Here is a 25,931-nt window from a genome sequence, read left to right on the forward strand (position 1 = left end):
CTGTTGAATATATTAACCAAGTTGCGTCTATACTGTATTCATGTATGTTATATGAAATTGAATTAACCAAATGTTGATTAGCCACATGTTGCACATACAACTTGCCCCCTTGACCCTACGGGGCTGTCTGCATGGAGAACGTTGGGAAAACGTTGCGTGTTTACTGAGATAGCTAATTACTCCAATGGGATTACACACAGTAGCATCGCATCCTACTTAGCAGGACATTATTTGGTGATGCTGCGTTGCCAATTGTACAGAATTAACAAAACAAAAACACTGCCTTACATGCGACGTTTTGGGGAATCACCCTTCACAGCGTATGCCCCTTTAATTGCCCGAAAACGTCGCCTATTATATATTTTGTAAGGCAGTGTCACTGACGAATGCCTTAAGTTTATTCAATACAAATAAAGTCTTATCCATAATAGACGTTTTTGGATAATACTTTATTTATATTTAATTCACTCAAGGGTGGTGGCAGGTTTAACAACACATTTACATGTTTATATTTATAGGGTTCTAACCCTAAAAGCTCCTCTTGTGGATAATATTGGTTGCGAAAGCCTACATGTTTAGACTAAATAAAGTCCTAATTTTGATTTAAAGCTTTCGTGACTGCAGGGATTCATATTCTTGGTTCTTTCGGTAAAGTCACGTAGAAGGGAAAGAATAAAATAATAAAAATATAAAACAATAAAAATTCTCACGACGTTTCGACTGCAACACAAGCAATCAGCATCAGGTGTGAAATCCACTTTTCATCGTTTTATATTTGTATTATTTTATTCTTTCCCTTCTACGTGAATTTACCGAAAGAACCAAGAATATTAATCTCCGCAGTCACGAAAGCTTTACATCAAAATCTTAACACCTGTTTTATTGCCAGAAAGAATAAAACCAATTTTTACATTATTTGACGTCGTTTGCTAAACAACTGATTGTTTGGGGGGGGGGGGGTGCTGTGGCATGTAGCCATTCTGAAGGAGTTGACAAATAAAGTTTGGTTTCCGTAAAAAATAACTATTTGGTTAAATCTTCTTGGTTCTTTCGGTAAAGTCACGTAGAAGGGAAATAATAAAATAATAAAAATAAAAGATATCTTCTTGGTTCTTTCGGTAAAGTCACATAGAAGGGAAGTAATAAAATAATACAAATAAAACATAATAAAATAATTCTCACGACGTATCGGCCACAACACAAGCAGCCATCCTCGTTTGTGTTGTGGCCGAAACGTCGTGAGAATTATTTTATTATGTTTCATTTTTTATTATTTTATTACTTCCCTTCTACGTGACTTTACCGAAAGAACCAAGAAGATAAATCCCTGCAGTCACGAAAGCTTTAAATCGAAATAAAAGATATATTTAATTTTTATTTAAAAAATAAAATAGATGTTTTATATTTTTATTGTTTTATTATTTCCCTTCTACGTGACTTTACCGAAAGAACCAAGAATATAAAGTCCTAATTGCAACAACAACATGACAAGCACTTATTTTTAAACAGCTGTGTTGTGGTCGCGAGGGGGTCATGGCAACAGTGGGGGGGGGGGGGCGTGTTCACGAGATCTGATTGGCTGGCCGACGGGGGCAGTGGGCGGGGCTTGGTCACGTGGGCGGGTGCGAGGTCAACGAAGCGAGGAGGACGACGGGGGTCATTGTTGTTGTTGTTGGTGGCGGCGGCGGCGGCGGTGGTGGTCAACCGCAGGACCCGGGTTGGGTCTCTCCTTGCTCCGCGCTGCTCGGACTCGCGCAAGGGCCACGACGGGGACGGGTGGGGGGGGGCGACCGACCAATCCTCGCACTGCCACGGTAACTCGCCGCCCTCTGGCGTGACGGCAAAATCTGTCGCGTGACAGTCGATGCACCGAGTGTAGCGTTCATGTAAATTAACTGACACTAAACAACAAAATAAGCGTTAACGTTGCAAGTTAACGCTCATTTAATACGGTCCAATAACGACGGCCGTAAAATCTCCCTTGCTATTGTGGGGATATCGCGTCGTGACGTCACACGCCGCGCGCGGTGTGTCGGAATTCGAAGCCGCAGTAAATGACGTCATCACGTCGTTTAACGCCATGGCGTCACCCGCTCCATTTGGCCTCCGGGCCGCTGTGCAAATGACGCAATCGCGTATCGAGGGGTGAGGCGAGGCCCGGCGTCTTAACGCCCCGTCCTTGCGAGGTGACGTCACGATCCTGTGTTTACGAGGTGACGTCACCGCCCATCGTTTCTGCAGCGCTCTGCGTCGCGACCTGGACCCAGCGGCGGCTGCCTCCGCGTCTCCAGGTGCGAGTCCCCGGGACCCCACGGGTAGCGGGGACCTGGAGGGGTAGCGGGGACATGGAGGGGTAGCGGGGACCTGGAGGGGCGTCCGGGAAGGGACGGGAAACCCAGGGTCCTCCGGGAGGAGATGGGGGGGGGCAGAGTCTCCCCCCAGATGGTGACAGGGACCCAGGGAAATGATGGGCGTCCAGTGGGGTGGGCTCGCTATCTTGGTGGGAATCGAGGAGTTCGGGGACTGTGGTGAGGCGCCCCTCGGCAGACTGATGGGGTGATGGGGACGAGGAGTATCGGGGGTTCGAGGGGGTTGACACTGCGGCCTGTGTGTATGTCAGTGTTTATTTAGGGGATGTCATTGCGTGTAAAGTATATGGGTGCAGCAAAGCGTATGATGTAGGTGCTCTCTATAGAGTGTACGGGGAATATTTGTGTGCGTCAATATTATTGCATTGTGTTTGTATGTCGGTAAGGGTTTGGGTGTGTCAATATGTATGTCAGTGTGTATGTTGGTGTGTCAACACTTTGTTGGTGTGTGCCAATGTGTATATGCCAGTGTGTGTTGGAGTAGCATTGTGTAGCTATTTTGGTGTATGTCAATATCCCTGTGGGGAGAGGTAGTGCAGTGGTTAACGCTACGAATCCAACGACCCGAGTTCAATTCCCAAGGTCGACGAAGCCTTAAACGAGAACCTGGTGTGTGTAAACATCAGCAGTGGGGAGACAAAGGCGGTCGGGCGTGGTGTTGGCCACCCACCCCCTCGTGTGCCGTGCCGGCCGGCCTTCATGGGTATTCGCTAACAGCCCCAACAGTCTTTGAAAGGCTATAAGAGGGATCTTTGTCTTCGTTTGGGCCGTGTCAGTATGTGTGCGTTCGGTTTTCGTGTCCTGCAAAGGCAATTATGTAGTGTGCATGGGTGTATGTCACTCTCGGGTCACATGGATGTTTCTTTTCTGAACGGGTCGGCACCCATCCATTCTGGCATTGTCTGTTATTGTGTGTGTGTATGGCCTCAAAGTGCACCTAGCCTGGGACGGGCAAGCGGTGGTGACGTTACCACCAATTCGTGGCGAACGACGGTTGTTTTTGTATCTCAGTATGTCATTCTGTGGACGTCAATAAATACAGTATATGCCTGGCATGGTTTGGAAACATCCATGCGTTGGGGCATGGAATTGGTCACACCACGCCTCGTGCGTTAGGTCGGTTTGAATGTCCTCGCTAACAGCATTTACCCCCAAACGTCCACTTCACCTACACGGAGGAGCTTTGTCTTTCTCTGTCAGTATGTCTTTGTCGGGAACATGCTATGGCTCCAGGTCAGGCAGACAGCGAGAACCATTCCAGGTATTCCAGCCAATAAATTATTGCAACTTGCAGGACGGTACGTCTGGCGATGACCCAACAGCGCCCACTGTGGGGGATTGCACGTTGCGTCTGCTCATTGATATGTCACCTGCAATTCGAAAACCAAATGTGGAGTTCACCGCCACATGTGCCTGGTCTGTGTGTATGTATGTACTTCAGTGCGTGCCTTCGTGTGTCTCTCAGTGTCTCGACTTGTGTGGCTCCAGCTCACTCGCAACCCAGATGGGTCACATGAGTGTTGAATGGTTGGCACCCATGCATTGCGATCATGTTTTTCTTAATTAGTACAACATTTCTTAGCAAAGTGAAGCAGTGACGCTGAAGTTCTATGAACCCCTTCTATCCTGGGTTCAATACTCACCCATGGATAACATCAGAAGCAAGTGGTATCTGAGACTGTCCTGATCCTCCCCTTGGTCAATTTAGCCTTAAATGAGTGTGAACATCAACACTGGGGCAAAGGTGGCTAATGTGTTAGCTATACATAACACAACATCACGTTGTCTTGTCGATCCAGGCAGGTGTTTGCTAACAGCACATATCCTGTAAAAGATGGGTGTATATTTGTTTTAGTATGTATGTGGCCTTGGCCTACTTTGTGGACAGCAGAGGAGCAAAATAGGGTGTTGTACTATACTTCTGTTCTGATATCTATGATCCCTGAATTAACCAGCATGGTGCAGCATGAGCAAATAATGCCTGATTATTATGTACAGAATTGGGAGGCCCTCATCCAGCGGTGAATTTAAGACGGACCGTACATGTACAAAGTAGGTGTATGTGTGCACGGGTGTGTGCTGGCCACCCACCCCCTCGTGTGCCATTCCAGCCTTCATAGGTGCTACTCGCTAATAGCACTTACCATAACAGTCTGTTCAGGCAAGATGGCAGTTCTTTGTATTTGTGCACTACTGCACCCCACTTCATGCACCCTCCTGTGCTGCTGCACGTGTCCAGCAAATGCCAGCCGCCGTCCAAGCCAGGAAATAGATACACCAAGCCCAAGCCCTTGGTGACGTGTGGAGCTGTCGCTGAGCATGAGCTTCTGCCAACTCTAATGAGTCTCATTCCAGGAATATCGCTGTGTCGCTTCCTTGAGCTGCGTCCGTTCCACCCCACTATTATATTAGTGCATTGCTCTTAGGGTATTGCTCTGCTGGCTCATCGCCAGTGTCAAGCCGCTGTGGTTTGTGGTGCAGACGCCCTGCATGTTGTGTTTAGCAGAGTTTTCATTTCTCACTGAATATTTTTATGGATTGCTGGTAGACTGCAGGACAGACGTGCACACACAGAGACAACAACACAATGGATTGTGCGAAAGGTAACAACGGTGGTGCTTGTGCCACTCCTGGCAGAAGGACCTTCACTGCATTGATCTCAAGAGAACTCCTAGACTGTATTTTGGCCTACTTTTTCAAACTGGTGGTGGGAGTACCCACACTTTATCCCTCTGCCCGCCACCTGCACAATTATGCTGCTGGGTGCACAGAGGCAGGGGATGGATATAAGAAACGTGCCCATTGTTTCAATTTCCACAATTGGGAGATGGAACTAGCAGCATCAGCCACTGGAGGTAGTCACAGCCATCGCGAGAGATATACTGGATGTAGTGTGTTGGATGTGGACATTTTTTCTGGATTGCTGACCCAGAGAGACTCTGATTAAATTAAGCCTTGGCGTTTAGACTTGAATATTTAGACAATTTAGACAAGTGCTTTGCGAACCCAAAGTCGTTCCTTGGGTTCGTCTGAGTGCTCTTAGTAGGCTAGGTATCATGCACGTTCACAGAATGTAGATAGGACTGCACTCACAAAAAACCAGTCGCTTTGGTAATCGTTAACACTGTCTTATACAAGAGACAAAGTAGGCTAATGCTTCAGGTATTTTCCCTTCAGATACCATATACTGCTTTGTTGACAATAGCCATGATGCGAGTTGAGTCAGTATTGGGGAGGGTAGGTGTTGTAGAGGGTAGGTAATAATTATAGAAAGTACTTTTTTTTTACATAGGTTAGGTAGGATTGACAATAGATAGGGTAGGTACTAGTTCTGGTAGGTAAGTACTAGATATAATAGGTTGGACAAGCACTAGTAATAGGTGTGTAAGTTATTTAGGTACTAGTTCGGCTAGGTAGTGGGTAAGGTAGGTACTGAATAAGATGTGTAGGATAAGAAATGAGTAGGGTAACTAGTTAATTACTCGTTAGGCGAGGGAGTGGGTATGGTTATGTGCCAGTGTTTCAACGTGACCGTGATCGCTCTGCACACTGAGGAGTCGGTGAACGTGCCAGGACTGTTTAACATCATTACGCAATGCACAGGGGGGGGAACCTGATGATGGCACATAGTATGCTAAAGTGTATGTTCCCACATAAATGTTACATTTCATCATAATATATTCTTCTTATGGATAGATACTTTTTGGTGTTTCCTTGTTTGGATCCTGTATATTATCACAGCTCTCCGCTGCAATGGAGTAGGGATGGTAATTACTAATCTTGGTTGCCGTTTGATGCCATGCCATATCTTAAACACAAATTTTATTTTTTGTCATTGTGGTGCATGTATAATCTCTCTTGGCTTTCGTGTAAAGCAATATAATATCATGCATGAATTTATGCAAGTATCATGGGCGTAGGAATCGATTTTAATAGATAAACCATTACATCCCTTTGTTTTTTTGTCCCAATGGGCTCTCATGTGCTTTTAAATAGAGTTCATTGATTGTTGCTTTCATGAGCACATGGAATCTAAAATATGAATTAAGGAGCTTGGGTTACCGGATAGAAGCCAGCTCCGCAACTCACCATTTATTCCCCGTCCTCGCTGCCATGCTGTATTGTTTAATTTTATTATTAAAAACCATTTAAAAGCCACCGGTGGTGAGATGCATCCCCCGGTGGGGTACTGGCGTCCAGACTTGCCTCCACCAGCCCTTACTGCAATGTCACCACATCAGCATCAATACTTTCACCACAACATTCACCATTACCACCGTCACCACCACATGCAGCATCAGCACTATCACCACAACATTAAACACCATCACATCACCGTCGCCATGATCACGGTCGCAATAATCTTCACCTCCTTCAATGTAATCACTACCTCCATCACGACCACCACGATCACAAGCTATTATTACCAGGCTCGCTAATCACCACCTCTTTATAGCTCATCAGATTCATCCAGTATAAATATTCTGATTGTTGCACCATTACCTTCACCACCTTCATCAACATCATCATCACGTTTGTCACTAGATACCCATCCACATCGCCTATTTCCATCACCACCTTCACGATCACCTTCATCGAAGGTCATGCTTGGCACTGCTGGAGCTGCCCCCGCCGCTGCTGCTCGTATTGAATAATAAATGATGATGGAGCTCCTGCACGGGGATGGAAGCGGCAGTGCCATCACCGCGTGCACTAAGCGGTTCATGCCCTGAGCCACGCAGGCACCTGCTGGCTCCCATGCGGGCGCCTGGAAGATGAACACTCGCGTTCCCGCCTGGATGCGTGCTCCTGCTTCAGCTGCAGATGTGTGGACGTGATGCCCCTTCCTTCATGTTTCAATCAGGCGGGTGTGTTTCTTGTGATAATTAACCCGGGTTCACGAACACTGGAAAAGTAACTTATTTTCTCACTCTAAGCTTTTGCTGAGCGCGCTTCTCATGCCACCGTGGTCGTGGTGCGTAGATAACGCATAATCTGAAGGTTACAAATTCAAGTTCTGGCCAGAGTGGTGGTGGAGTCGTGGGGGGACATTGTGGCCTGTAATTTCCCCAGGGTTTATGAGTATTATACTGCTATGGTCGCTTTATAGAGAGGTCAGCATTTCAAGCAATAGGTCAGTAGTCCATGAGCCCAGGGCAGATATTTTACTTGTTGGAATCACTTGAGGGAGAACGATTTCAGTGGTTCCAATTATATTGTGGCCAATAACAGTGAATCACGTGGTAACCATTTCAAATCAGTGTATCAACAAAAAGTGCACTCTCATCCATATAGGTAAATCAGTACTATTAAGATTTTACTACCTTAGGTGGTTCCAGTTTCTGCTCTGACCTATTGACTAAGATGGCTGTCAATAGAAATGGGTGATGCCTCCACCACAGTGCATACAATACAAATTTACGTGAAATATTTGTTTTATTTATATAAATATTTGTGGTTAAACTATCGCCCTGCTATATACACCGGGGTCTTCTTGCAAGCCCTGTCTGCAGTAAGCCCCAACTTCACAGCTAAGGAAACCTAACACTGCATCATGTGATGCTCTTCTCGATGGTCCAAAAGGGATTACACATCGGCCTCATGTTAAGTATGCACTCCAGTGCCTGTGTTGTATTTGGCATGCAAAGACGATAACAAGCCACTGTTTTTCATGTGCCCCCCTCCTCGTCAGTCTGTTGACCGAGTGGCGCATGACGGGACCTTTTTAACGGACAGCACACGCGAGGAGTCGATAAGATCGTGTCACAGTTGGACCTTGCTCCTCACACATCGCGGGCAGCTCGACAGGTGCTACGGCAGCGCAGCTCGGGGGCACAGCAGCAGCAGCAGTGGTGGCACAACTCTGAAGCAGGACCGACGCAGGTGAGCCGACTCCCTGCGATATACACCTAGGCTTTTCTGCGTCTTCCAATGTGAGCTGCGTTTAGACGCTACGTAAAATATAGTGAACAGCAGAGGGCAGCAGTGCAGCAAAATCCAATGTTTTACAGTATGCCTATGTTCCTACTTCTATGCTCCCAGTCGTTGCCAACCCCTCACTGAAATGTGTTTGACTAACCCCCCACCCATGACCCGCACGGCGTGGAAAGGCCCTCATCCCGCAGGTGATTGATGCATGGCCTGTGGATGTACATAAATCCACGTGTTATTGCGTTGTGCTTTTCTACCCTTGAAGAGTTTTGTGATATTGCGGTCAGCACGTGTCTTGGTGCTCCTCCGCACCACAGTGGGATCGAACCAATGTGGGATGTTCAATTCCTTTGTGCTCAAGCGGCTGATAGGGTTGTAGAGGCGCGCCCGATGGCTGCTCTGCCATGCCGCTGTCGTCCACACAAGCCCTCGTGATGTGTCAGGGGACTCGGGTGGCAATGGCGTAGAGGCACAGTCCGAAAATACTTCACCACTGTCATCATTCACGGGCACTGCCTTACAACTCGTAAACACAACAAGCCAACGTTTCAAGATGCTGACATTTTGCAGATGGTGATGAAGCATCCTCTTAGCCTCTAGCACATTTTACATGACCGGTTCAGCAAGACATTATCTCTCAAAACAGTTAAAAATAACAAACCACAGTGCTGGCAGTGGATGTTTTGTGTGCAACATTTTAAGAGAGAGAAGTAGTTTTATATAGTCTAGTTGAATACAAATTGTCTGAGCAAATTGTTATTCTAAACTGGTTTATGTTTCAATCTAGATTTGAAGTTTTCGTGACTGCAGGGATCCATATTCTTTGGTTCTTTCCGTAAAGTCACGTAGGTATAAAATAAAATACATTTAATCACGACGTTTCGATCGCAACACAAGCGACCGTCATCAGGCGGAACCGATACAGCGGGACAACTGCTGGTAAGATGGTAAAACCGTTTAGTGGACAAAACTGTAAAAAAAACACTTCATATTTGTGTCTTACCATGTGTTTTTTTGCTTTGCTGAATATTCAACTCACCAGTGCCGTGGCAGGCCGACTTGGTCGCTGAGTATTTGCAGGTTTATTTTAGCATTTTGCTACGCACGTTAACATTTTGTTTCGTAAAAAACACGAGCAGAGTAAAGCTGAACCGTTTCCTGTTTTGTACAGTTCCTGGTTTATGGACAGTAATAGCAAGGCTTCATACTCTTATGTTTTTTCGGTAAAGTCACGTAGGTAAAAATAAAAATAATAATAGAAATAAAATAAAATAAAAAATTTACCTACGTGACTTTACCGAAAAAACCTAAGAGTATGAATCCTTGCAGTCACGAAAGCTTCAAATCTAGAAATAGCAAGGCTGTTTGTTTTTGTCACTGTCTGAAAACAATGAGAAAGTAATATATATGCTTCTCCCAAGGATACATCGGCCATGATTTTGTAGCGTGTGTATGTTGAACTACTTTCGCACCATACATAGCCAACCATGTTAATCAGAGGTGTGGAGGCAGGACAACAAACTAAACACAAAAAGCAGCTATAAAAGAAATTAGTTTTCAATCTCCTTGTAAAAAAAGGTGTCAGTTTTGTTGCCAGATAAAAGGGTAAAAAAAACAATAATATTTTGCTACTGGCAAAGGAGGTTCCAATGGTGTAAATGCTTACCCCGATTTCTCATACTTTGATGGTGCATTGTCTTTGAGTTGTGCGCCTTTTGGCGTCATCTGGTTCAACACCATGTGAGACTAGGCTCTAAGGAAAGCTTTTCTTGGGTGTGGACCAATCAATTTCAAGGACAGTGCATACATTATCAGAGTTGTGTTTTTTGTTTGCATTCCGACCGCAGGTATTGTGGTCAATGCAAACATGACTCCTTGTAAAAAAGGTGTCAGTTTTGTTGCCAGATAAAAGGGTAAAAAAATTTATCATATTTTGCTAATGGCAAAGGAGGTTCCAATGGTGAGTTTTCAATCTAGTTGATTTAAAAATTATCTTCCTAATATCGGAAGGAAGAGCATTTCAGACGACTGCAGAAGCACATCTGAACGCGCGCAAAGCAGTGACCTCAAGTTCTCTAAGGATGATGTCTTTAGCCTGAATATATAGCTTCAAGGGCTTTGCTTAAGGTTTTATGCCACGTATTGCGGTGTCGCATTGTCCCCTCCCATGTGTCCTTGCCCCCGACACTTCCCCCTCCCCTGCTGTTGTCCCTCATTTCCGTAAACCATCTTGAGATGCAGTTGCATGTAGTCGCTATACCAATAATAATTGTTACAGGGCGTTGACAAAATTTGGCACTCTTTTTTTTCCCTTACACTTCCCGATTCAAACATTAAAACCGCTGCTTTTGTATTTAATTGCAGCAAATGTTATTTAACGAGGCTTGTGACAAGATAAAATAAACATCCTTTTTTTGTTAGTCAGGGCTTGGCTGTTCTGTCACACCTGGTTGACAAAAGCGTGGGAGATGGGGGTTCAGAATAGGCAGATTTGAATTTAAATTGGTATTCTGCTCAGACGACTAAAGACCGTTTAACAAAGACATGTGTTATAATTGGTCCGTTGGATTAGAGCCTGAACGCTATATAGGACCGCAGTACGGTGAAATATAGCGGAGGCCACTGAAACCAATTAAGCACATAGCAACTCCCCCTTCGTCCATTTCACAAATACGGAGCTGCCCACTACCCCCGCCCACTAACCCCCCTCCCCCCAACTGCGTTAAACTTGGCTTGTGCAAGCGAATGATATCACCTCCATGGCCAACAATGTTTAAACATCTCCCACGTATGGAGACGTTACATCATCCTCCATATTCACGTAAACCAAAAGACATCCCCTGTCCAGCTCTCGTCTTACACAAATAACCAAGTGCAGTGCAGCATAGTAAGTGCAGCACATCTATTGCGTCATGGTACAGCCAAGGTCATTCCTCAAACCAATTGACACGTTATTTAAATGATCAGAAAATTGCCTGCAGGCTGAAAACAAATAGGAGTCGCGATAACTGCACGCAAAATTGACATCCATTGGGCATTGTGTGCATGTGTAATGTAAACAGCCTAGTTCTAGGCTACCAATTCACAAGGTTCAAAGTTGTGACACGCAAGGCGTGTTGGTATGACTGATACTACGGTTATACAATCATGCCTTTTACGTGTATTATTACTCTTGGATCACACCTCTTATCGCACACTATGGCACTTTCCAGCTCAAAGCGAATGGGGCAAATCAAATTTTTCAATATACTTTCAACATCCCAATCAAACCAACCGCTTGTGGAATGTCGATGGCTTGCGGGACACGCATGGTCGTGCACGCTCAATAGCAAAGGTTTTCCTCTGTGCAGCAATGTTACAGGCCTGCTGGTGCACGGGCGTCAACATGAGCTGCGAGCATGGGCGCAGCCTGGTGGACATCATACGGGAGAAGTACAACCCCGACAACTATCCAGTGCGGCGCATCATCCTCAACACCCCGCCGCAGATAACGCCACGTGGTGTGTGTATGGTTGTTTTAAAACGGGACGTTAAAATTGGTGTGTGTGTGCACATAGCCTGGGACAAGCGCCGTGGTGATGTCACTGCCACTTCGTGGCGAATGGCGGTTGTTGTTTAGAAAAGAAGAATCACTCCATTGTGGCTTTTGCAGGCCAAAAGACTGTAGTTGAGGTTACACTACGGAGGCTGAAGAGCACGATCGCTACTCTTTAAAATCCGTTTTGGTAATTTTTGCCGACTCGGATAGCACAGTTTGACAGAGCGCGACACCGCAGTACGTGGCATAAAACCTTCAGCAGAGCCCTGTAAGCTATGTAATCAGGCTAAAGACAATCTTTCGATAACTTGGGGTCACTGCATTGTGCGCATTTGGATGCGCTTCTGCGGCTGTCTGGAACGCTCTTCCGATATTAGGAAGCTGCTGGAACTGTGCACTTTTAAATCCAGATTGAAAACTAATTTCTTTAGAACTGTTTTTTGTGTTTAGCTTGTTGTCCTTCCCCCACACATCCAGTTAGCACCGTTGGCTACGTCGGCGGCTCTGAGACAGATTCTCCACTCGAATCAAAACTGGATACAACTAACCAGGCTAGTCCACACCAACAGAAATTCCTATCAATTTTGTCAGCAATGACAACCTTGGTGTCGCAGTATGCCCCTATAGTCAATGGCCCCAAGACGTTGTTTGTGAGATTTCCGGTGAGACGCGTCGTGTTTCGGTGGCTGGGGTGGCTCAGAGGTTAGAGCGCTGAGCTTGGTGCTGCTTCGATCCTGTATTTGTATCCAGGCAGCCAACCTAAAATTAAACCGGATTCTCAAGTGAAATGAGTTAATGGTCTGACTGCACACCAATGGTGTTACCAATGATTGCACAAAAAACATCACTGTAGTTCTGGTTCAGAACTAATTTTGTTTAAATTCCAGCTCAGAGTACTTAAAGTATTGGTGTTTCCACCCAACCGTGAATATCACTGTCGGAAGCTGGACATATGGGAAAGTGCTGCCCCCTGCTTTGCAAACCAGACATCCCTTGAATGAATACACTACGTAACACAATTATGTTCCTGGGTAGTAAGTGTTATTTCGTAAATGCTTATGCCTAAAAGGTATAGAAAATGGTTATTATTCCCCACAAACTTTGCGTTTGTGACCAGGACAGTGATATTTTGAAATTTACATATTTTCAATGAGAAAACGGACGAATTTGTGTCTTTTCGTTAACATGAAGTCAGAAGAAAAAAAACATTAATAAAAATGTACATGTATTTATACTAAAGTAATACAATAATGACTACAAAAGATTTAGAAGTGAGTAGTTTTTCCAGATTTACGATTATACTTTAAATCACTTTCACGAATCAGCCCCCAAATGCAGTCTCTCATCATGTTCTCGTTATACTGTCCTTGGTAGCGGCGTTCAAAGTCCAGTATATCCTGGTGGAAGTGCTCGCCTTGCTCTTCCGAGTACGCTCCCATGTTCTTGAATTTATCAAGATGAGCATCAAGGAAATGGACTTTGAGGGACATCCTACAGCCCATTGTGCCGTAGTTCTTCAACAGAGTCTCAACCAGATCCACATAGTTTTTGACCTTGTGATTGTCCAGGAAGCCACGAACCACTGCGACAAAGCTGTTCCAAGCCGCTTTCTCCTTACTAGTGAGCTTCTTGGGGAATTAATTACACTCCAGGATCTTCTTTATCTGTGGTCCGACGAAGACACTGGCTTTGACCTTTGCCTCAGACAGCTTGGGGAAGAAGTCTTGAAAGTACTTGAAGGCTGCCGACTCCTTATCTACAACTATGACAAATTGTTTCATAAAGCCCAATTTGATGTGCAGTGGTGGCATCAGCACCTTCCGGGGGTCCACCAGTGGCTCCCACTTGACATTGTTCCACCCCATAGAGAACTCAGTCCGCTGTGGCCAGTTCCACCTGTGGTAGTACACCTTGGTGTCCCTGCTGTCCCAAAGGCAAAGATAGTAGGGAAACTTGGTAAAACTGCCTTGGAGACCCATCAGGAATGCCACCATTTTGACATCTCCGATGACCTCCCAGCCTTACTCGTCATACTTCAAGGCGTCCAGCAAGGTCTTGATGCTGTTGTAATCCTATTTGAGGTGCACCGAGGGAGGCAGGGGAAAAGACGGTTACTTGTTACCATTAAGGAGCAGCACGGCTTTGAGGCTCCTGGATGAGCTGTCAATGAAGAGGCGCCACCCATTCTGGTTACAGGCGATTTTGATTGCCTCGAACAGACTTGTCACATTGTGACAGAAGCAGAGCCCATCTTGACAGGTGAAGAAGCTGCAAAAAGGTTGGTGACGCCTCCTCTGATCTGCGACTTTTGCACACTTTTATCCACCAAGTTCCACTGCTTGAGCCCAGACGTCAAAAGCTTGGCATTGGACTTGGTGAGACCAAGATCTCTGATCAAGTCGTTGAGGTCTCTTTGGTTGGGGTAGTATGGGTTTCTCTCCTCAGCTCCACCTCTAAAATTGTCATCTGGATCTACAATGTCTTCCTCGCTCTCTGATTTGCTGCTCTCTTCTAAAGGCAGCTGCTCTCTCCGGAGGAGTGGGTACGGGAAGCTCATGGCAGTGTGGCACTGGCGCTATGGTTGAAGGAAGGTCCGGATACGTGATAGTAGGTGCATTCTTGCCAGTCCAACGTTTGAAAGGGTCCACCATGCAGTAGTAGCAGTTGCTTGAGTGGTCAGTGGGTTCCCACAAAATTATTGGGATGGCGAACTTCATGGCTCTCTTTTCCCCTCTGTTATCTTGGGAGCAACACTATTTATTCACATTAACACGCAATACAACACGATCTACACTCGGGTCTCGAATGCCCATCTAGCCACGCTACGGCAGAACTAGACACGGTTCGCTATCCCGGTCCGGACCACAAACGGGCTGGGGCTGGCTCCGCCCTCAGCCCCGCCCACCTTCCAGGTCTCTAGAGCTCCTTCTCGAAGGTTCTCGAGAGCTCCTTTGGACCACGTGACCGCTCCACGGCCCCCGTCCACCGGTAGCCCCCCTTCAATATCATCCGGTCACGTGACAGCGGGTCAACCAGCGTATCATGCCCCAAGGTAACTTTGGCTGGCTGAAGCTCCCTCTCGCTCCCTCACCGGGAGCCCGCACCGCACACTGCTCACGGTGCCTCCGCGCTAACCAGCGCTCACCCAAGCCCTGCTAGGGCTGGTACAAACCCCGTAACCCGGGCTGCCCATAATGACAACACATTACCGGCCGTGGCTTCGCAAGCCCTGGCACCATAAAGTGACAAGCACAGTCACTACATCTGTATCCACTTAGGCAGCTGGAACTAAGTGAACTGGTGGGCTTAAGGCCACTGGAAAGTTCTATAATGTTCTAGAAGTTACTCCAAGTTTACTCAGCACTGGAATTTTATAAAAATATCACTGTCCTGGTCACAAAAGCAAAATATGTGGGGAATAATAGCCATTTTCTGTACTTTTGAGGCATAAGCAATTAGGAATTAACACTTACTACCCAGGAACAAAAAAAATTGTTACACAGTGATATCAGAGGTAGTTCTGTGACATCCACTTCTGCAGGTAGTTCTCTTCACAGAGAGGCCTGCACTGCTCTGTGAGAGATCATAATGGTAGCTTTGTCTCGTGACATGATGTTGATAGCACAATTATGGGAAAAAAATATATATTTTTTAAAAGTAAAGGCCGGTTGTACATGCGGTGGCTGTGTGCATTCGCGAGTAGATTATCTCAACGTGCCTCCCATCCTGGTGCTCAACATGTGCGACATCGCAGCTGCCGGCGACGAGTCACAAATCTTGGAGCTGTGCAGTCACGTGACCGAGCTCGACCTATCACACAACAGCTTCAAGGACTGGGAAGAGGTGAGGCGGCTGGCAGCCAGGACTGCGTGCCGTGCTACAGAAAGTAATTATGAGCGTATTATTCACTCTCATACACAACAGTCTTGACAGTACAGTGGTATGTCAACGATCAGACGTGTGTTTTTACCACCATAGCAGAGGTCGCAAACGGGTTTTGATTCCTTACCCGTACCCGTACCCGGCCGCACCAGGGTCGCAAACGGGTACCCGTACCCGGCCGGATACGGGTAGCCGGGTATCGGGTAGGGTACGGGTATCGGGTACCCGTTTGCGACCTCTGCGCCATAGCTATGCAGCAGGTTTTCGGACTTTTTTATGTAGTGTAAGTCATTTATAGACTTATCAATGAAACATACTAATGCCATCATAACTGATTTCATCATAAGCCATCATCATTAGCAGCCCTGATGTGTCCACTGCTGTACGAAGGCCTCTAATACAGTAATTCTTAACCTGGGGTTCACGCACCTCCTGGGGGTGCGAGATGCCCTTTCTGGTGGTGCGAGACAGAAGGTAAATCATTAAAACAAATTAAGCACGGGCACATGAGTAGAACGACTTTGTTTCATCAAACCATTTTTTTACGATTGAGAACCAAAGGGGTGCAAGGCTGCAATAAAGCTGAAGAAGCACCGCTCTAATACATTTCTGTCTCTCACAAATCTAGCAATACACAAAAATAAACCCCAGATTTTTTGTAACATTCGGTCAATATCCATTGTTTCTGATCCATATTTCACAGCAGCTAACAACTAGAGGCATATTTTTACGTCGATTTCCATTATTAGGCCATACGTCTAATATTGTCTCATGAAATGTATTGATGTCAAAACCTCAATATTCAGGATTTGCAGCTGAACAAGGTGAAACTCACAAGGCTTTACCGTGAGCATTGGACTCTCTTGTCCGAGGTGATGTGCAGAGATTTGGCCCTCGCTTTAAAGCTGTGGCTGGTTTGGTCGTAAGCAAGATGTGGGGATTGAGGGAGTCACTGCCGAGTGCGTCTCTGCAGATCGGCAAGATTGTTGGGCAGATGCCGAGGATGCAGTTTCTCAACCTGAGCGCCAACCCTTTGGGGGCGTGCCCCTCGCCACCCAGCCTGCGCCTGCCGTCCCTGCGCAAGCTGGTACTCAACAACACCAAGACGTCCTGGGAAACGGTTCACACCCTCTTGAGAAATATGCCACAGTAAGCAGAGGCAGCCTGGAGTGCGCCAATACACGATCGCTTTCGTACACGCTTTTTTTGAGTGCAGACCCACGCCTTCATGCACGCTTTATGTGTGGCTCCAGGCCTGACTGCTTTTTGTTTTAAATTCCCCTAATTTTATATCCTTCTTGTGCTATCGATGTCGTGTCATGAGACAAAGTATCCATTTTATTCTCTTGCAGAGCAGTGCAATTTATCATGTTAGAGAATGGCCCATGGAAGCGGATAACATCGAGCTACATCTGAGATCCCTTCTGAAGTGCACACAATATAGGAGGGGGGGGCAACACTTGCTCCGCCACTAAGTTATGTTCATCAGATGACAGTCAAACTGATCTTTTTGTAATTCTCAGAGCTAGAATTTAGACAAATTAAGTATGGGACCAAATTTTATGCGGTGGGTTTTTTTGGGCTGCCCATTGGTGAGGCCATGAACTCGCACTGCACTTGAGTGATCACAGGCGGTCGATGGATTTTTTCTTGACGTGTGGCGCTTGTATCTCCCACAGGCTGGAGGAGTTGTTCCTGTGCCTCAACGACTATACAACGGTGGTGGTGTCGCCCGACGTCTACCACAACATGAAGCTGCTGCACATCACCGACAACCAGCTACGTGAGGCTCTAACCTTTAAACATGGTGCACCATGCGTGCAGAGTTCCCACGAGTGGTGGAGATGCCTCTGGAAGTGCAGCAAGTACAGTGCTCGCCTTTAAAACCCAGTGTCTGTGTCGAGAAAGCGACGTGTGGTATTTGCAAATGCAAGTGGTGTCCATAATGCATGCAGAGCCCTTTCGTGCGGTGCTGATCATGGAGACCATACTTCACCGCGCGTTGCTGAAAGCAGGAAGCGTAGACGTAGTTTAGCATCGTGGTACGGCGTAGAATTGCAGAGTGTGCGTGGTGGCATTGTGTGCGCACAGGCGAGTGGCAGGATGTGCTCATGCTGGGCCTCATCTTCCCATCTCTGGAAACCATGGTTCTGTCCAACAACCGTGTGGGCAGCCTGAGCTCTGAGCCGGCAGAGCTCACTCAAGCCTTCACCAACCTGAAACACCTCAACCTGCACAACTGGGGTAAGCCTGCTCTTCCCACCTGTTGTGCAGCAGGCATTCATTCGGCAACTCGTGTATCATTATGAGTCGCTTTGCCTAAAAACCCTGCCGTTTTCCTCTTTCCTTGCCACACTTGTAAATGCAACCACGCGGTCTGCAGCATTCAGTTTCAGCCGACTGTTTGCATCTGTAATTTCCAGAAGTAATCTGCAGGATTAAAGTTACCAATTCACCAGCACTAGAATGCACTGCATCAATCAATAACTGTCCCTATATAATTGTAGTTTGCAGAAATTATGGACCCAAATTAGATGTTATTGTTGCGGTCGCCTCACGTGCACGTGTGCATCGTTCAGGCCTGTCAGACTGGTCCGATGTGGAGAAGTTGAATCACTTTCCGTCGCTGGAAGAGCTGCGTCTCCTGGGCATCCCCCTGCTGGCCGAGTACAACGATGAGCAGAGGCGCAAACTCACCGTCGCCAGGTGAGAGTCCATGGGGGCATGTAGGCACCACGCACGCAGGCAAAGGCACGCACTCACACAGACCACAGCAGCAACATCACAGCCGCCATTCGCCACTCAGTGGTGGCAATGTCACCGCAGCACTTGTGCCAAGCTACAAGCGAAATTTGAGGCCACGCAAACTGTGGAATGTGACCAATATCCATAACAAAGTTTTTTTGTGTCAAGAAGTCACGTGAAGACTTCTTCACAATTCTGGCTAAGCACCTGATGAAGCTGGTTGTAATCAGCAGCGAAACGTTGTACTCGAATTGTAAATGTTGTGGGTTTACTCTCCAACACACTGGTGCGCTGAAGTAGTAACTAACTGGCACAGTTTGTTTGTGACAAACCTTACTAATTAGCTGTCAGATGGTGGCCGGTTTAACGACACATTTATATTTACGCGATCTAACCAAAAAAACCTTTATTATGGAGAACTGTGGAATGCTCACTGTCAGGAGGTCACGCGACAGACTCGGGTGTTATGGGTGAACAGAGATGACTGGCAGACACATATACATACTTACCAATGCGACCGATATATGCGGTAGGCTGCCAATTTTTTAAGGCCGTTTACCGTATACCAATTTTAAAAGTCAATCATGCTGCTTCATAAAGATTTTTTATCCTTTGATTTCAATTCTTGGTTTTATAATTGGTGTGCGTTAAAATGAGTTTAGAATTGTCGGCGTAAATTTAACAGAGGCTTTTGCGACCAATATTATTCATGTTATGAATTGTCAGCGTGTTCCTTAATCTTTTTAAATCCTTTATATTAAGTTAGCTTGCTTGCTTGCGTGCTTGCTTGCTTGCTTACGTCCGTGCAAATCTTTCGGTCGTTTTTTAACCCACTTCCCGTGATCCAATCGAGCTGACATTTTCCACACAGACTCGTTGTGCGAGACAATTAATGTTCGTGAAAAATTTTTCAAAAATTTTACACTTTTTAGGCAAAAAAAAATTATTTTACATTTATTCAAATAGAACTCATTTATGGCTTTGGCTGAACGTCACAGTGTAGGAGCCCAGAGCATAACCCATCCACAGGCCGTGGCGGAGTAGCGCAGTTGGTAGCGCCCTCACTTCCCATGCCAAAGGTCGCGGGATCGATCCCCGCGTCCTCCACAGGCGAATATATTTTTAAATCCTTTATATTAAGTTCACTTGCTTGCTTAGGACCGTGCAAATCTTTCGCTCGTTTTTTAACCCACTTCCCGTGATCCAATCGAGCTGACATTTTCCACACAGACTCGTTGTGTGTGACAATTAATTTTCGTGAAAAAAATAAAATTTTTTTTACACTATTTAGGGAAAACAAATTAAATATTTAATTACCAATTGCTTAATACTGGCAGACAATCATCTGACCCATAGGTGGCAGCCATCTCAAGCCAGAGGACGAGAAGACTCTAGCTGCCACGCATATAAAGGATTTATAGTGAAAAACTTTGTTTTTACGGGTTTACTTGTTACTTGTATAAAGACATGCACCCTAGCACATTTACAAGGACCAACTTCAAAACATGTGCACATGTTCACAGACTTGCGCAGTCGCACATACCCACACACACCCAAGACGTACGCTGCAGATTGCTGTTCAAGGTCCACCTATTTGAGCCGGGTTTGAGATTTGGGGCAAGCGTTGCTCGCGCACAAATACTGCGTATGTGTGCACACGTTTCCAGTCCCGCTTGCGGCAAACCCGCCGCCCCAGCACCGAGTTGGCCTGACGCCGCATGTTTGGCGCAACGTGGCATGTCACCGTCGTCACGCAATCGCGGGGTCAACCCGCTAGGCCGCGCAGCATTAGGCGGCGCAGCGTCACGTTCTCCCTGCGCGCCAAGCGTGCCGAGCACTGTCGGGCCTCTCCTGCAGGCTCCCCTCGGTGCAGGTGCTCAACGGAAGCTGGGTGAGCGATAGCGAGCGGGAAGACGCCGAGAGGTTCTTCATCCGGTACTACATGGACTTCCCCACCAATCAGCAGCCTTCCCGGTGAGGGCTCCTCTGTGAGCTATGATAGTAGTTGTAATAACAATGTAGGTTTTTCTTATCAAGGAAAGCCTCACTCAACATCGAGACTCTTTTTCAGGAGCGTTTTGCATTCGGATGTTTGCCCGATTCTTTTTCCAAAAGTAGTCTTTTTCACGTGGAGGGAAGAGGAATAACCGAAGAAAACTTGCGTGTGCACAGCAGGTGACTCTCAAAGGTCCACAGAGATGGGTTGTGAACGTATTTGCTCAACTGAGGTATCCTGACCGTCTTGCATCCCAGCGGGTTTGAATGTTTCACAAATACGTAATCCACCAATTCCTGTGTCCACTGCATTGGCTTACCCAAAGTTTACTGTATGTAACCAACAGGCAACTGCTTGAGGGGGAAGAGAGAGAGAGGGAGGCTTTGAGGATTTGAGGCGCCACACTCTTGCACATTGGCCAAGCAGCCATTGTGCTCACAGGCTATACATCCACTTTCCTGATGGCAGATTCGCCCACTACCTTCACAAGTGGAAGTTAAAAAAAATCCCGGCTGCGTTTGTGGAAACACTGACCAGACCACCGATCCTACAGTAGAGAATGCCTGTTAACTCCTAAACTTCAGTGGGGTCATTGAAGCAATCCACAGCACATCAAATGAAGACATTTCCTGGCTAATTAATCAAATCCAAATCATGCGTGCATTTGGTATTCGCAACATTCTCATAGTGCAAGGCTATGGCGAATGCACTTCTTTTACAGATGAATATCGTTTGCAGTAGTTTCACAGTAGGGAGTGATGTTCTGTGGTTTTAAACAAATAGGTACCTTGCGAGTAATTTAATCATTTTGGGAATTTGGACCATGACACTTGCACTCATTTCCTACTATTTTTTTCATTAAATTCCCATGTGAAGCAGTCCGCATGTATTCTATGTAAATACACCTGCAGTATTAACCAGGGCAGCCGCAGGGCGCGAAGCTCGAACCTCTGGAAGAAGCGCCATGTGGGCTACTACCCGGCCTTATCATCCGTAGACTGACTGAATGACTTTTCTCTGGCATGCTTCCACTATTCCTGCAATATTCTCCCTCCTACCCACCCCCTCGCCTTGCACCCCCTCACCCCTCACCCCCCATCACCACCACAAACCAGGCTGGCGGAGCTCCAGGAGCGGCACGGGCAGCTGGAGCCGCTGGCCGAAGTGGACCTGACGCCGCAGGATGTCGCGCAAGTGCAGGTACATTTCGACGGCTGCTGCAGGGCGCTGGCGATCCGTCTGGACCAGACGGTGGCGCAGCTGAAGCGGGAGCTGCGCGAGGCGCTGGAGTCACGGGAGGGCACGTGCCGCATCCGCATCTTCCACGTGGCCGAGAACATGGGCGCCCATATTGTCGAGGAGATGCGCTTTCCGCGACGCAACGTGCACACGTACGGCGTGCGGGACGGCGACGAGATCCACGTCATGCGCAAGTGACGCGCCGCCCTCGCTCCCTTGCCCTCCCTCGCGCCAGCCTTTTACGACTGGCACGCCAGTTTGGCATGAGTGCCACAGCCCAGTGGGAAATAATTTAAAATTAAAAGGTGAAAAATGCGTGTATTTGCATTTTAATTGGAAGAACCAAAGTGGAAGTGAAGGCAGTCTTACAGCTTAAAAGTGGCATTTAATTTCAATCTGAATACACCATATGTATAGTATATACATAACTATACAGGTAAAATACGTGCCATAACCTGTCGACAATTATTGACGTTAAATGCACGTGACAGTTTTGAAATGTTTGGTTGTAAATTTGAATGCTTTAAAAACACTTAATATTGAATCAGCTGTTGCCCAGAATAAATGTATTTCACTCTGGTGCCCGATTGTTTTAGACAAATAGAATGTTCAAACTAAATGTATAAAAAGAACGTATCCAAACATTTGGTTGTAGTGTCACGAATACTGTAAATTAAAAAATTCAATCATCGAGATCATTACTTTCAGTACAGGTCTGTAAAACCAACAGCACCTGTCCCCAAATTATTTTTACAAAAGGCCGTAGAAATAGCCTCCAGGTTGGGTATTAGGATACACATTTGTACCAAACTCTTAAGCTGTAACTAAACAGGAAACGTTTTGCACAAAGTCCCAGCGTTCAGCACTTGTGCCTACCCTGGGTCTGTCTGATGATACGGGGGGCCCTGCAGGAACGGTGGTGCCTGGCAACCAGGTGCACGCGCGCACAGATGGTGCCAGGCAACCAGGTGCACACGCGCACAGATGGTGCCTGGCAACTAGGTCCATGCACACACAGATAGTGCCGCATGTCCACGGTACACGTACCGGCACTTGCTATCAGGCTGTGTGCTCCGTGAGCTGGGGGAGCTTGGTGGGTACACGAAAGAAGCAGTCAACATGATGTCATGCCCAGGGTCAATCAATGTGGGACTCTGAATGAATATCAGGGGTGCGTGCAAGTGGAAAAAAAAAAGTCTTTGCGGATGGAGGTATTTGTACATAGGCAATGATATCATGGTTATCGTTAGGTAACAAACTAGGGTTTACTGCATTGCAAATCAACAGGTTAGTAGTAAAGTCATTAGGAAGAACAATTAGTGGGTTGTAATGACTGGTAAGTTAGGATGAGTTCTTTAACGATTCTCCTCCCCTCGATTCGATGAACCATCACAATTTGCATTGTGGCGATTGTAGCACCTCTAATTTTTGCAGAGGTAATGTAAACCAATTATACACAATGCGTAGCAATACAACGTAATGCATGTATCATGAGAATAATCTTTAATTGACGAATAATGACATGCCTTAGTAGGGTAGTGTAAAAGTAGGTTAGAACATCAGGCGTTAGGAATAATCTCAACTTCATATCACGATATTTGCGGGTGTTAATGTTGGTTCGGGGTAAATGAAATAGGGGTGGAGGGTAGAATTGAACGAGTTAAAGTTTGATCAGAGGCCATGCCACTTTGCGAGCATTCACAACCAGCCGGCCAGGTGCCCCGCGGCCTGCATCTTTCCAATTGGTGCAAGCCAATTGGAAAGATGCATACGAATGTAAAAAAAGTTATGTATAGTGTTGCACTTAATCTTTTGCCCATGTATTATTGTGTAATGTAATAATGCAGTGAATGATGTAGTTTTCCAAGCTTTTATTTGATTATTTAATTTTAGTTTATCTGGGCTCTGTTCATTTCATTGCCATGTCAGCTAATGCAGGTGTCTTGGTATATCTGAAACAGACGATAGTCTGTTTTTTTTATAACTTTTCGCATTTCCACCAATCTCCACCAGGCATGCATGTATATATGCAGGTGTATGTAAGAGCTTTCAGCTGTGGTGTCTGCATTGTGGAACTGTGTTTCAGAGCAGACACCAACCCCAGAATGGCAATCTTACAAAAACCCTGACCGGTAAACTTTTTATTTTCCCCAATTGTTTAAACAGATGAGTTAAAATAGATGAGTTAAAACAGCGATAACCGACAGTGGCTCGCCAAATCACCATATGACTTAGTGTTACTCAATTTTATATATCAGTTTTAAAATAAAGATTTTTCTTGAGTCTTGTGGTACCATCCACCACACATTTTCTATTTTACACCAGACGTGTATTACGCAGCTATATGCAAAAGATTTTAAAAAATCGTGTCAATTCTCTCTCTTGCATGGCCACAAGAGGCCTCGGATATGTAAAGAGCGTGGCGGACCGTTCATCCCAGACCTCGCGCCATCGCCCGTGAGTCCACACGGGATTGTATTGGGGCAGTTGCTCCTCTAAACCCCGTGTGTTGGGGGCACTGCCAGTGTTTGTCTGTTTTTATACAGAAAACGTCATCGGATCATGACACCGTCTCATTTGTCCAAGTTGGTTGGTTTGGGGTTTGACAGCCACGCTCGAACAAATGGCATCATCTCCAAGCCTTCTTCCTCACACATAGCATGTGCACTTTTGTCAACAAAATGAAGTGCAGTTTTACATGATAGATGCCAAAGTGGTATTACTCAATTAAGAAAAAGTAATTTTCTCCCGTTGCTGCCCCGAAATGAATCTTTTAGAAATGCACAGATCATTAACATCCATCTGTAAATACCGATAGGTGCCGTCCCTGCCAATAATGCACCTACATTAGATTTATACCGCCAATGGTAAAACGTGTGTTGTTTACTACTTGTGTATTCATTGTAAGTTTGGTATATTCTTTGTTTGCCAAGTGACTTATGTGAAAAAGTGGCATAACAGCATGATCAATATCTTGTGTGGACAGATGAACCGTTTGCTTCAAAAACTCACCACTTTGGTGGGGATTGAGGCTGGAGTGGCAGATGTACAATTTCTAAACCGTGTTCCTGCTCTCCAGCAATACATCCCGTGTAGAATTGTCAAATAAAATCACCATCAGTCAAGTGACGAGGGATTGGATAATGGCCGTGCTCATTTAATAGAAACAAGCATTTCCATGTTCTGAATTACTTTTATTGGTTATTGGAATGTTAATAATTTTGTACTGTATACGTCTGTCGACCATATTTTGTGTTTTCTTTGCAAATAAACGGCGAAATATTTGTTGGCGCTTGTTTGGCCTTGATGGCAGAAGAGCTTGCAGCAAACGTCTTCACCCACATCGCCTGGATATAATAAACACATTCCTGCGGAGGGAGCTGGTAGGAACGTTGGGTTGCTCGGTCAATGGCCAGGGTCAACGGCGGCGTGGTGTATTCCACAAATATGGCCGACGGTGAGGGCGGGCACAAGCCGGCGTGAGTAGGTTAAACGTTGAGTTTTTTAAGGGCACCACGGGGTGAGCAGCCCCTCCCCACCCAGCCCCACCCCACCCACCCCACCCTCCCCTCTCCACCCAGCCCAATCCCTCCCATTTTTTGGATGCACGACGGGCGGACACAATAATCCCATGTGGGCTGGTGTAATCAGGTTCCTACCAGTATGAATCACAGTTCTCATTTACATCAAGGTAATGCATATGCTTCAGTATGGTCAAGACTCGCTGTCAACCAGAACATCATACTTTCATATTCATAAACAAAGTATGGGTGTAATGAAAGACCGTACTTTCACTTTTGAATGATCTTTCATTACACCCGTACTTTGTTTTGGCGCTTGTCGACTCTTGAGCCTTCTGGTTGCCCAGTGGTTGAGATTCCACCATTGTCAATTCTAATGGGTGTACTGTTGAGATGTTAGACACAAAACAGGCCTCTGCCAAGTATTAGTCGTGTACTCAGTGCAGTTTACTCAATGCACTGCATAACATGGGTTAGGTGACTATACAGTAAGACACGGGGGGGGGGGGAGTTATGTCGTTTTTCTATCACGTAATAACCCGTTTACCACACGTGTCAATGCCACCATTGCCAATGTAATGCTATAACTATACCGCTTGGGAAGTGCCACCAACCAGCTTTTGCCAACCAAAAATACCCTTCTAAATACGTGCACACCCTACCCGAGGTACCTGCGCTGGAGTTAACGAAATTGTACAATCCCCCAAAAT

General features: G+C 46.1%; 1 protein-coding gene across 7 annotated transcripts; it reads left to right on the forward strand.

The window, feature by feature from the left end:
- Positions 1-1,662: 1,662 nt before the first annotated feature.
- TBCEL (tubulin folding cofactor E like) lies at positions 1,663-24,984 on the forward strand. Of its 7 annotated transcripts, XM_078858535.1 has the most exons (11): positions 1,977-2,291; positions 7,112-7,237; positions 8,062-8,252; positions 11,651-11,800; positions 15,542-15,681; positions 16,694-16,869; positions 17,400-17,503; positions 17,812-17,964; positions 18,300-18,426; positions 20,323-20,439; positions 21,577-24,984. In XM_078858535.1, the coding sequence occupies exons 4-11, from the start codon at positions 11,653-11,655 to the stop codon at positions 21,896-21,898; spliced, it is 1,287 nt and encodes a 428-aa protein (XP_078714661.1). In that variant the 5' UTR covers positions 1,977-2,291; positions 7,112-7,237; positions 8,062-8,252; positions 11,651-11,652; the 3' UTR covers positions 21,899-24,984. The 7 variants fall into 7 exon arrangements, with proteins under 7 accessions (XP_078714692.1, XP_078714661.1, XP_078714684.1 ...); XM_078858566.1 differs by lacking the exons at positions 1,977-2,291; positions 7,112-7,237 and adding an exon at positions 1,663-1,814; XM_078858558.1 differs by lacking the exon at positions 7,112-7,237.
- Positions 24,985-25,931: the final 947 nt, after the last annotated feature.

This window comes from Lampetra fluviatilis, chromosome 1, assembly GCF_964198595.1.
Source record: "Lampetra fluviatilis chromosome 1, kcLamFluv1.1, whole genome shotgun sequence".
Taxonomy (NCBI): domain Eukaryota; kingdom Metazoa; phylum Chordata; class Hyperoartia; order Petromyzontiformes; family Petromyzontidae; genus Lampetra; species Lampetra fluviatilis.

Excerpts from the sequence above, each read along its gene's own strand:
- TBCEL (XM_078858566.1), top strand. The coding sequence starts at position 11,653 with ATGTTACAGGCCTGCTGGTGCACGGGCGTCAACATGAGCTGCGAGCAT. Across the intron at positions 11,801-15,541 it reads GCCGCAGATAACGCCACGTG|ATTATCTCAACGTGCCTCCC; the intron begins GTGTGTGTATGG and ends ATTCGCGAGTAG. Across the intron at positions 20,440-21,576 it reads ACCAATCAGCAGCCTTCCCG|GCTGGCGGAGCTCCAGGAGC; the intron begins GTGAGGGCTCCT and ends ACCACAAACCAG.